This window comes from Bidens hawaiensis, unplaced genomic scaffold (genome assembly GCF_021521415.1).
Source record: "Bidens hawaiensis isolate Kalapana, Puna unplaced genomic scaffold, B.hawaiensis_p1.1 tig00008219_1, whole genome shotgun sequence".
Lineage (NCBI taxonomy): Eukaryota > Viridiplantae > Streptophyta > Magnoliopsida > Asterales > Asteraceae > Bidens > Bidens hawaiensis.
The window spans coordinates 79476-92768 of record NW_027491584.1 but is presented as its reverse complement, the minus strand read 5'-3'; the positions used below and the strand labels follow the sequence as shown (position 1 = coordinate 92768).

Sequence of the window (13293 nt, the reverse complement as noted above, 5' to 3'; positions counted from 1 at the left end):
AAAAGGAACTAAATAAAAACTAAAAAGGCTGACTAGTTCAATAAAACAAGGCAAAGTAGTGGACATGGTAGCATGAAGGTCTAGTCATGACTTGTTCAAGACCTTCTGTCTTTGTCCCATTTTTCCAATTTCACTCGGCAACCATCTCTTTCAACAACGCTATATAAATACACATGCACTTTTAAGATTAATTCACTAACACCAACAATGGCGGAAGCGGAACAAGATCCACACCTAAACTCACTCATCTACCGATTCTGCCCAACCGAAGAAGAACTCATCTTGTTCTACCTTTCAAACAAGCTCCAAAATCACAGGACACGTGATATCCATCACGTGATCCCGGACGTCAATGTCTATGAGCACAATCCTTGTCAACTTCCAAGTAAGATTCAATGGCAATATTGAATTCTTAATACCACTTTATATTGGAACGTACAATCAGGGCCCACATACGCTTATCAGGTTAACTAGGAAACCCTAATTAACCTGATAAATCTTGTGGGTCCAAATACGTTCTAACAAGTTTGTGTGTAGGGTTAGCTGGAGAGTTATGCAGACGGGACACCGAGCAATGGTTCTTTTTTGTGCCGAGACAGGAAAGGGAAGAGCAAGGAAGACGGCCTAGCCGGGCCACAGCCTCTGGCTACTGGAAAGCGACTGGTTCGCCTACGTATGTCTACTCGTCAGATAACAAAGTGATCGGGGTGAAGAAAACGATGGTGTTTTATGAAGGGAAGTCGCGTAGAGTGAAGAAAACCGAATGGAAAATGAACGAATACCGAGCCATTAAAGAAGAGGTTGATGGTACCAACGGTATCCCCGTTAGAAAGGTGCTACATGTGTTCATTAATTTTAATTAAATCCATGAAAATATTATTTCACTTAACACAAAGTAACATGTATTTATCCAAAAGTTGGCTGAAAGCTTATAATAATGAGAAAACTGAAATAAATGAGTTTAACTAAAATAGTTCACAAATTACTTTTTGTAGCTACGACACGAGTTGAGCTTATGCAGAGTTTATGTGGTATCCGGAACAACACGAGCTTTCGATAGGAGTCCTTTCGGGATAGGGCCAACAGAGATGGTCAGACCCGAAGGGAGTAGGGGTCATGCGACGTCGTCTTCAAGAAACATTAATCCTACAAACATATTATGAGCTCTTCCAATTACACATGTAGCTAGCTAGGTTCTGTCCGTACTATGAAATGGAAAATATAGTGGATAATGAAATTAAGACCATAAATAAGTGATAAAAGAAGTTGGTGTTGATTTTGCCTTAAATAATTAAATATATGTGGTAGTGCTGACCGTACCGTGGTTATAATATCATGTATATAATATTTGAAATGGTCTATAATGCATATAAATGGAAAGAGATAAGGCATATTGTCATGTTTCGAGGTAGACTTGGAGTATAAATGGGACGTGAGTGAGAATATATTATTTTTAAATAATAAATTAATTAATGGGCCAACTTGTAAAAAGAATATTCGTTGTAAGAAAAAGTAAGCTATTGCGATGATTTAACTTACCTAACATGTAAATTGTCAAAAAGTTGAACACGTGCGCGGACATAAATGTATTTGTTGTTAGAATATTAGTATACACTCATGAAAATTGTTAATGAGTCTTGAGTTGTAGATATATCATATATGGTCAACTATATAGAGATTTTCGCTTTACCATTATGAATTATGAATTATTGAAAAGTGGTGTTTTTATCGCTTTACCATTATGAATTATTGAAAAAATGATGTTTATTGCAACTGACGAATAAAAAATAGTGGTTTTTTTTTAACTAAAATGGTGATTTTCGAAAAATTATTCACTAAATTTGGGGGTTTTCAAACTTATTTATCAAAATAAGTTTTTATTTATTTGTTTTTAACTAATCTATGCTATTTATTCTTTTATTTATTGGTTGCCCACCCCCAACGGCCCTACACACGCTCCCTGATTAAAACACCCCATTTTGATAATTAATATTTCTATAATCATCATTCTAGTAAAAAAAAACTCGATCAAAAAAATCAGAATTAGCATTGGACTCGATCAAATCTCTAAGTAGATATTAAATATTTACATTAACGAAGTTTTGACAAAAACGGGAAGAGGGACACCAGACCCAGAACACAATTATGTATATCACTAATTACAAGTATCAATATACAAAACACACTTAAATAAAGAGTCTAAGTAACACTAATAACATATTCCAAAAATCTTCTCATTAATTAAAACCTTTGCAAAAGTTGCAAAAACACATTACTGGAAACAAACCAAAATATAAATTATTAAAAATATGTCAACCACAAAAATTCACACCATCAGATAACAACGAAACCAAATTGCTGTTTCTTTTAAATCAATTAATTAAAGAAGTCAAAGTTAGCGGGTTAACGGCTCGGCATGATTTCCTTATCTCTCCTTGTTTTCCTGTGAGAACTTGGATGGCACCCATCTTAACCATGGCTTGACCAAACTTTGTGGTGAAATCAGAAGAACGAGCTATGGCTGCAACCGTGGACTTGGTTAAACTGTCCAACGCCAAGTCTTGATCGAATTTAAAAACTCCCCTATGCAACATAATCTGACTGTAGAAAGATTTGTCAACAACTGCAGAGCTAAAAGGATTTTGATCCAAGTTTGCAGTGCGATCAACAGTTGCATTCTGAGCACAAGTGCGCCTCAACGAGCTTAACGACGCTAAATCCATGGCGGGGTCTGGTTTTCCGGTGTTCTTAAAGTTGTAAAGACGATCTTTAATTAAAGAACAATGAGCAACACCGATTGTGTGACCACCTATACAAACAAATATTTAGAAAGAAATTAAGCAAATTTATTGTAAAAGAATTCCAAATCATTTCCTTATCGAATTCAAATGAGTTTTTCTCTTAAAAAATATTAGGTAAGACTGGATCATGTAAACTAATAGAAATTACTGTGTTTATTTTGAAGGATTTGTTTATCATTTTATTAAACATGTGAAGAGGTAGGTCCCAGCAGAGCCCAGTTGGACCCGCAGGACTCACCTTGAAGAGAGACGTCTGCGCAGAAACCAACTGGATCCGCAGGACCCACCATGCTCAGAGACGTGACGTCCTTACGCGCAGTACGCAAGCTGTTCCCGCAGGAAATGCCTCCCAATGGCGAAGTACTCCGCCTGTTCCCGCAGCTGCGGATACAAGCCATCTTCATTGCCACCCGCGCAGCAAGGCTACACGCACAAGGCACTTAGCTCTCAAAATAATTCAGTAGTCACCTGAAGGAATGAGCAAAGCCGGGAACAATCCCGCACAAAGGCGGGAGGGGGAATACTCCCGCCCAAATGAGCCAGTCCGTACGATACTGAAGGATCTTTTGTACTGTACCTGACGAGGTATGGGCAAAAGATCTGACCAGAGATACGACAGCTCATTGACAACAGTATGGCGAGCAGCATGCTCTTGTACTGTATGTCACTATTAGCCGCTGCCTACTCACCAACTCCTGTCATACCACGTGCATAGCCTGCAGTTGGTGGAAAGGAATAGTACACAGCAGGCCTGGTCACTGTCAGCCGCTGCCTACCCACCAACTACCAGCATGGCACGTGCGTAGGCCACAGTTGGTAGAACAGGAATACTATTCAGCCGGCTATACCCTCTTGGAAACCTACCTTCGGCTATAAATACCCCAAATGGTATGATCATCTCATCTTATCTTGTATCTTATATCTTATACCTGATATCTGCTCTAGCAATCTCTTAATATACACTTATATTCAAGAGCAATCTAGTCTGATTCTCACGCCGGAGGGTGGTCACAAGGAGGTACCCCCCCTTCTCAGTGACGAGCTCACGGTGTCTGTTTTGCAGGTTATCAGAAGAACCATCTTTGCCGGATCTAACCCCTCGTGGGAAACATCTATTTAACCCCCAGATTATTCGTAATCTGCCCGGGGTCAATTAGTGTTTCTTCATTGGCGCCATCCGTGGGATAAAAGCTAGAACTTCATTTCTTTTCAGTTTTTTCAAACTTCTGGAAAGATGGTTAAAGAAACTCCGGTAACCACAACCCCAGCTACTGGGGGGAATACCGGCGACTACACAGTTTTTACGAACACTACCCCGGTTACCCAAGCCGGGGCAAGTGCAGTAAATTTTACGAACACTACCCCAGTTACCCAAGCTGGGGCAAGTGCAGTAAATAATCGCCCACTGGGATTCACCGATACCCAGTTAGAGAGACAACGAACGAGGCTCCCCCGCCAAACACTCGATGAAGTTAAAGCGTGGGCGGAAGCACGTCAAAAAGAATTCCAAGCTGAGTTGGATGAACGCTTACGTTCACTCCAACAGCCTGAGGAATTCGGAGAGTACTTGGACAATGATTCGGAGGAATCCGATAGTGACGCAAACCCTCGTCATAGGGCGAAAGGGAAGCGTAAGGAAACGGACTCCCAACCGAGAAGGCGTTTTGGAGAAACCTTCAAACCAAAAAACGTGGGTGGAAACCCACGTGACTTCTCCAAAACATTTACACCAACTGCTGCAAAGGCAGGAACGTCCAAATTTGCAAGGGACATTGCGGAAGCAATCGTCCCGAAAAGTGCCAAACAGATGTCCAACATCGGCACTTACGATGGTATATCTGATCCAGACGATCATTTGAACAGGTTCATAGCGGGGGCAACCGTCAGTAGTTGGACGGAACCTACGTGGTGTTACATGTTCCAAATGACGCTTTTTGGGGCAGCTAGAGCGTGGTTCGATCGTCTACCGGTCCACCACATCTACGATTGGGAAGACTTCCAGCAGAAGTTTAGCCAACACTTCAGCCAACAAAGAAAGTATACCGAGGAGCAATGGACAATCCTCAATTGCATTCGAGAGGAAGATGAATCTTTGCCAGACTTCATCACTCGCTTCAACTCAAAGAAGCTAAGTCTGGGTAATATTAGCGAAGATCTTGTTCGCGCTGCTTTCATCCAGGGCGCGAACGACCCAGAGCTCATCCGCACCTTAACGGGTAGAGATGGCATGCCATCCACTTGGGATGCCATCATGACAGAAGCTAAACGCTTTGCGGAAACGGAGAAGCAACTGGGTAGAGATCTCCCCCAGAGCACAAACCTCTACACCTAGAAAACAAGAGAAGACAACGTCCTTACCGCCCGACTAAACAAAAAGCGGAAGCTAGGCATTTGGCAGTCAAGGGTAAACTTTGACACCTCATCCGGCTTGCAACATCGGTTAGGCGGAAGGGATAACGTACAGTCGAACCAGAACTCCAGATGGACGCCACTCACCAAAAGCGTCACCGAGATATTCGCCACTGAGGAGCTCCCAGGGCCAAAGGCTCCAATAATCCGACATCGTCACAATACTGATCGGAGCAAATACTGTGACTTTCACCATTGGGAGGCTTTCCCTGCGGGAACAGCTGGCGTACTGCGTGTAAGGTCTTTTCTGAGCATGGTGGGTCCTGCGGAAGCAGCTGGTCCTTGCGCAGACGTCCCTCTTCAAGGTGAGTCTTGCGGGTCCAACTGGGCTCTGCTGGGACCTACCTCTTCACCGGCGTATTTTGGCACGCATTTTGTGGAACAACCTTTTTGGCATTCTCTAATAAAGGAAGAAAAGAATTTGCAGCTTCTTTGGGGTTGGTCGGATATGCACTCAAACCTGGTTCCAACTACAATAAAGAAGTATTATTTGAAAAACCTTAGATCTCTATACCAAAAAAAAGTTAGAATGTATATAAAAACCCAAATTAAGCAACCATTGATTGTGTAACCGCTAGTAAACAAGTCGAGCCGATCCCTGACTCGTTTAGTCAAGAGCTCGGCTGATATAACTTATGATAGCTCGTGATCGAGCATGTCTCGTTTAGAGCTCTACTTCTAAAGTTCAAGCTTGGCTCATGGATAATATTTCAGGCTAAAGCTTTACCATTCATTAAGTGATTTATATGCATTTATATTAATTTTATGTATTTCCAAGTTTTAACTTTTATATATAACATAGTATATTTTATTTTGTTTTTTGTATTTAGTTTTATATATAGTAATTATTATTATAAAATATATTTATTAAAATTATATAAATAATAGGCTCGTTTAAATTTCATACTGTCAACTCGAGCTCAATAAGTGAAGCTTGGGCTTGTTTGTTAAACAAGCTCATTTTTATGCTCAAGCTCGGGCTCCAGCTTGTTTAAGCTCTACTTGATTCGAGCTTTAAACAAACAAATCTCGAGTAGCTCACAAGCGGTTTGGATCATTTACATGGCTACTAAGTACTAACTCCCTATGCAAATCCTACATCGACTGTGTAGATATATTGGGCTTATAATGCTCAATCTAAAATAGTAGTGAGATGAATAAAAGAAGAACACTAGAGTTGAAAGGGGCAATATTAATTGGTATGAGTGTCACGTTGTAGCATATAATAATGGTAATGCAACAAAATGGTGATGTGAAGCTACCTTCTCAAAAAACTCAAGGTGTTTGCCAATGTGCACAAGATCCAAGTTCTGATCAAAACAGAACACATGAACTCTACTTCCTGAACTACCGGCATCGAAAATCACTTATTCGATGACGAGTTTGTCTCGGTAGTTGCCAAAAGCTTGCGGTTGGTTGATAAAATGCCATCATTAATTAGAGAATAAACAGAAGGCAATAGTAACAAAACCAAGGAGACGAGTAGGAGACGTGAAATAACCCCGCCGGTAGCCAATATGGTTTAGCATTGTATACCGGATCTAAGTGTTTCGGGCTGTGGAGTTTACTATTTAAGTCTGTGCTACAGTTTGGACAGACCGACAGAATATATAAAGTGACAAAGGGACAGCTTACAGCTAACGTTTGTTTTTTAATCATGTTAGGTTGAAAATTTGAAACTAAATCTAATTTTTTAATGTCACATTAATCACATTGTCTTTTTAAAGGTAGTTTTATATTCTTTTATCGTTACCTTTTTTGAGATCTTTTTATATTTATGCATGTGGATGGATATGCTCATATGCGTAATCCAATAATGGAATGCGGAAAACAATAATTGATAATACTGATACTTACAAACAAGCAATAAATTAAATGCATAAAAATACTAAAAAAAAGAAAAAAAAGGATCTGTAGTGATTTTGTGGACCAAATGCGAGGTACCCAAAGACTCGTTTAAAATGAGAGTACTTGGGTGGATGCCAGATAAATTAAAGAAATTAGCTAGGAGTTAATTGAAATAGATGGTGCAATTTTGATATATAATCTGTAACTTGTATCACTTTTGCCTTCAGTTTTGTTTTGATGGCTTGCTTTTGCTTGCCCCCTGTTTTAATACATTGCCATTCCAAAAATAATAATAATAAAAAGTTAAAAGTCTTACATGTAACAAAAAAAAAAAAAAAAGAGTTTTAAATTTGACCATGTGATTTTCTCACGTATAGTAGATTTCCTTCTAAGTGTGGTATGCAAGTTATACTAGGGGAATGAAAATGAATATGAGATGGGCTAGCGGCCCATCAATGATCCAGATGGCCGTTCCAAAAAACAATGTGGACCAAATTACCGATAATGCATTTAATTATATACATAGTGGATGCATCAGGTTTTGATTTATCCTGTCGGTTAGTTTTTTTAACGTCAATATATGTAAACTATGTTATTACTTTAAAAATGATCAGATTTATATATCTCAAAGCTATTTACTTGATGATATACACCACCATAAGTATAAATATAAGATTTGTTTACGTATTTTATACTTTATAAGTATAAAGATAAAATCTTATATGAAATATATTATAGAAATTTGTATACCCTAAAATGATTATTTTAATTATTTTATTAACAAAATTCTGGGTTTTTTTCAAACAAGTTGAACATTGTGAACACAGGTGCATCAAAGAAGGGATGCTACACTGTTGCTATCTAGTAAAAAACAATTGTAATCAAGTCTTGATCACATAAGCAAGCTAGGGTAAGTAAGGTGTCGAACCATAAGGAGTATGTGGTCAATGTAATGTGTAAAAGATCTTATACAATTATGAAATAACGCATTGTAGTGCTGATCACACAAACAAACATGTTTGGTTTTAATAATTAAACAAGCAATTAACAATCTTTTAATCAATTAACAGAAACATATCATACTCGGGGTTCAAGTAAGCATATAACAGTAATCTCATGTTAATTTAACATATTATTTCTCAAATCCCAACACAAACTGATTAACTAGACAAACACGACACTGGTTATCAAACAATCCTTACCAGTTCGACCCAACTAATGGCAACTGTATGCTTTATCATATTCATACTAGTCAAACAACCATATAAGCAATTATCATAGCAACCAACAAACTAATCGTTCAGATAGACATAAACCTAAACCATCGGAGTGCACAACAATATTACACATCAATACTCATAGGTTAATCAAAGATAAATACAATCAAGTTGTTCTTTAACACATAAGAAAACTGAAATAATACAAACTTTACATTCCGAGTATGAATCTAGAAGACTAGCCGCGTCACGACATCACAGGATTTTCAATTCTGATGATATGGAACATGTAAATGATCTCCGGATGAATCAGAATGATGGAAATACTCATATTTTGCTCTGGAAACTGCCTGGAAAGTGTTAGATGATGATAGGGTCGTCACAAGGATATTATATTAAAAACCCTAACTTTCCCGTCTTTGCCACCGCGATGGGGTTTTCTGGGGTCCTTCGCATATCGCGATGGACCATGGTCAACAAAATCAGTATTTTAATCCCATCGCGGTACGCGATGGGTCTTCCTCCTCTCCCATCGCGTATCACGATGAGTCTATTCACCGACAACCATTATTTCTTGCATCGTTTTGCGTGATGGACATCCCAGATCTTCATTCCGTGCTCGTGCAGGTTCAAAATAGCTGCTTTAAGTACCTGTGACTTGAAATATAACACACGCGTATGAAGTACCAAAGTTCATATAATAAACGACTAAAGGCCATATTGACCAAATTGAGGAAATTGAGAGGAAAAACAGGGTGTAGTCGGCGTTACGAGCCCCCCCCCCCCTCTTAACACTCTATGGGGCGCTATTTGAGTGTGTTTAATATAGTGTTATGTTATAAAAATGATTATCATAATATTCTGTAAGCTAGGCGTTTCGCGTTTGGTATTTGGTACGCAGTATTAGTTACACATCCCATAAAAATATAAACATATTAAAATGTGGTTCAAGTTATCACTGTCGTCACAGCGCCACCGCCACCGCTGTTGCCGTTACCATTTTTTTGGTAAATTTTCTTTCTTTTGAGACATGAGTATTTTTGTCATACGTATTACATTCATGCGTCATTTTGTGCCTATGAAAAGACAGAAAGTAATGATATATTACATTCTCATATGTTAACCAGGGAGTTAAATGGAATCGTAATGATCAATTTCAGTACTTTGTCCATACTATTATCTCATGCCAAAAAGGCCCTAATTCTTTTTATATAAATATTGTGCGCAACTATTTTTATTCTGTATGTACAAATTATAATGACGTTCTACTTTATTTGGTTTTGATGTCTTTTAGGAAATAAAAGTCAAGTAACAAAAAACAAAAAGCATCAACAGCGTGTTGATCTAATGTTAAACCCATTAACCCATGGGACTCGAGTTTTATTCCTGATATAATTGATTACACAATAGTAGTGGCACGAGTACATATATATGTGGCTAGACGGTGGCTTGTGAAACTGCTTCAATTCCTTCGTCTGATGACACGGTTTCAATTGCACTGCCCAGTGGCCATGCAGCTTCAACCAGTGAATCTTGATACTTTATTTGTTTCACAAGTGTAATACTTTGGTCGGGTTGAAAGCCTGTTACAAACAAAACAAAAGAAGAAATATATTATTATTTCATTTTGCTTATTTTCAAACTGAATTTTATAGGACAAAATGTTAACCATTTATTTGTTTAAAGACGTTGATTTGAACAGTCTTTTATACTCCCTCCGTCCCATAACAAGTATCATAGTTTGAAAAACACAAATTTTAAGAAACTTTGAATTATTGCACTTTTTGCTTAACAAATAACTATAATGCCCTTTACATATATAAAAAGACAAAATTTAAAAAGTTTCAATGATTGTATTTGTGTAAGGGTAAACTTGGAAATTAGTTAATAAATTTTAAAAGTGGACATTTGCAATGGGACAACTAAAATGGAAATGTAGACACTTTCAAAGGGACAGAGGGAGTATAGAATAGGGCAACCTACGACTTCATTTTACCCTAACTTAAAAATGACTCGTTTTGACATGTACTTAGCCCACCGATGCTACCTTTATCGTGTGTGATTTGCTAACTAAGAACGTACAAAAAACTTACCAAAACCATCTACAAGCAAAGTGTATTCATACACAAGATCCATACATAAATAGGGTAGGTCTTCGGGATACACATTAGGATATGTAGATTTGGCTTCTTCAAGTGTCGTTTTACAAGCACGCTTAGCCGCCACCGCAAAATCTATCGGACGAGATTCAACAACACGTTCACTTGCATTAATAAAACCGACCTATATAAGCAAGAAAACATTATTAGAGAAAAGCATCTTTAGTTTTAATAGTAGTAGTAGAAGTAGTAGTAGTAGTAGTAATACCTGAGCAGCTCGGTCGTAGAAGGAAGAACCCACATACATGCTGTTTTGACCATCACCACCTCCACCATTCCATACACCACCAAAGGTGCATTCCGTGTATGCGCAAGTTGATCCATTTACTTTTAGAGCTTTTATTGCTTGTTTCCTGCACTTTTTCATGTTTGAACCAGAAGAAGGTGCTGAAACTCTGTAATCAATTCCTCCATATGAATAAACTCCTAAATGACAAGAAATTATAATCACTACTCATAAATACACACAAGAACGACGGAATGTTGATTGACGTTAATGCTAACCATTATAACCAGCCAAGATGCACGGGTTGTCAACGTCTTTTGCTAGACCAAGGATCCCAGCTCGAGCTGCTAATATCCCATAGTTCAAATAACTGTATAACAAAAACTAAAAATAATAAGTCAAAAACATAAAGGATCCTAATGACTTGAATCTGAATTATTTTCGTATTGAGTTTTAATAATGATAGAAATTTCACATTTACAATTTAACTGTTTTTTTTTTCAATTTCTTGAAATACATTTGGAGGTAAACCTGTGAACATAAATGTAATAATTGCTTCCTTTAAGAGACATCTCTTTCACATAAGGATCCTCTCCTTGCGCTACCGTTGGAGCCTTGGCCGCATCTGCTTCTGAAATAGCATATGCCATTTGTACCGATCCACCACCAAGATCAACTACGCCGACAGTGTTTGAATAATCATTGCCTATATTTTTTAACAGATAATTTATGGCCACCTATATATATCCATTAAAGAAACGTTTTAATATATAACACAATGATATGATATAGTAATAATTAACATGTAACGTAATTAGTAACTCACCCATAGATAAGAACCTTCTTGACTTCCATCCAAAACAGTTACCCAATCATCTTCTGTTTTGAAGTTGCTCTTAGATTTTAGAAGATCTCTCACCTATATATATATATGTGTGAGTAAATCTTAAATGAAAGTAATATCAGATAAATATCATTAAATTTAATTTGCAGGAGGGTTGTATTATTTACAGCTTGCAAAATGCTTTCTGAAGTATTGTCTCCCAACATTCTCAGGCCGGCAGTTGCCTACATATAGATGCATAATTCAGGTATATAAATGAATAATCATAAAGCTCTTGTAAGTTGTAAACTTATTAGCTGCGCATACAAATCACTAACCCCGACTTTAACCGGTGTATTTGGTTGAACGTCTTGTGGAACAACCTCTTCGGCTTTCTCTAATAGAGGCAGAAGAGAGTTTGCGGCCTCTTGTGGGTTGTCTGCATATGAACTCAAACCTGGTCTCACCTACATTAAAGAAGTATCATGCCATCTGAAAAATCTTAGATCTCTTCCAACAGAAATTAAGTTAGAAATGTAAATAACAAATGAAAACAAATATCGATCGTGTAACATCCTAGGAAAATCCTACACAAGCCGTGGAAATTGGCTGGTTTAGAAAGAAAAAAAGTATTTTTATTTTTAATTGTAACCGCCACTTGAATAGTTGATCCATTGGTAGAGGTTTATGCTTCTGGGAAGTCCAGTTCAATCCTTAGACATGGAGTTAATTTACAAAAAAAAAAATTATATAAAGTGGTGGTGGTTATATATATTACCAAAATCAATATTTGTTTTTAAGAAAAACAATTCAATTTGGTGAAAGTGGCGGTGTAAGCTATGTAGGTGTTGGCAGACACGATGGTGGTGGTGTTGGTAACGAAATGTTGGTTTTTGTTTAGTTTTGGTTTCTTGCACACCCCTAATGGAACGGGTTAACGAGTTAGTTGCGGGAGAGGTAGTGGCGACACAATAATGAGGGTAGTGTGATTTATATATATATTCAAAATGACCCACTATATTATTTAAGTAAACCAAAATAAAGGTAACCAATGTTAGACCAAAAACAAAATGGGGACAATGATATTGTTACCTGCTCAAAAAGCTGAAGTTGTTCACCAATGTGTACAAGTTCTAAATTCTGATCAAAACGGAAACCATGAACTCTACTCCCTGAGCTACCCGCATCAAAAATCACAGCATACCTATCTGGTGACGAGTCTGTCTTCAGAATGTTACGTGCCAAAAGCTTGCGGTTGGTTAAAATCACGTCATGGTGGCGGGAACTCACACAAGGTATCAAAAACAAAACCAAGACAATTAGGAGAGGTGTTGAAATGACCACAATACCCCTGCGGCCGTAATGCATTTTCTCGGAGAGGGGCTAGCTGATATCCGGTTGAGGATTGTTGTGTTTTCCCAATCGGAGATATTGTTAAGAATAGTTTTTGGCCTCTTAATTAAGTAAGTAGCCTAGTTTAAATAAGCGAGTGTAATAATTAGTGGCCAAGTTTAAACAAAACGCACAAAAGGGACTTCTCAACCGTTTCCTTTTTTATTATTGTTTGATATAAGAATTTATTAGTTTTTTTACTTCACATTAATCACGTTTGTTATTTATTTTTATATACATGGGTTTATATTATTATGGACGGCTTATCAAGGTCCGGCTAATAGATATGATCATAGCCGTCCTTTCCAATATGGTGTAGTGGTTGAAATTTTGTGTTTCTTAATGGAGACACAAGTTTAATATTCACTTACAACACTTTAGGAGGGACATGCGTGGCTCAATGAAGGAAGACTGAGAT

The 13293-nt window shown here is 37.7% G+C and overlaps 1 protein-coding gene and 2 pseudogenes across 1 annotated transcript; 1 reads left to right on the top strand and 2 right to left on the bottom strand.

Annotated features, from left to right (window-relative positions):
• Window positions 1-86: 86 nt before the first annotated feature.
• On the top strand, window positions 87-1238 carry LOC143637311 (NAC domain-containing protein 90-like; annotated as a pseudogene).
• A 1134-nt stretch (window positions 1239-2372) lies between these two features.
• LOC143637333 (peroxidase 60 pseudogene) lies at window positions 2373-2723 on the bottom strand (annotated as a pseudogene).
• A 6964-nt stretch (window positions 2724-9687) lies between these two features.
• Window positions 9688-12866, bottom strand: LOC143637306 (apyrase 2-like). Its single transcript, XM_077104731.1, has 9 exons — window positions 12576-12866; window positions 11822-11950; window positions 11672-11728; window positions 11487-11579; window positions 11192-11397; window positions 10939-11030; window positions 10643-10860; window positions 10369-10558; window positions 9688-9858 (listed from the first exon to the last, which is right to left on the bottom strand). Exons 1-9 carry the CDS (start codon window positions 12849-12851, stop codon window positions 9713-9715), a joined length of 1407 nt encoding a protein of 468 aa, XP_076960846.1. The 5' UTR covers window positions 12852-12866; the 3' UTR covers window positions 9688-9712.
• Between the last annotated feature and the right edge of the window lie 427 nt (window positions 12867-13293).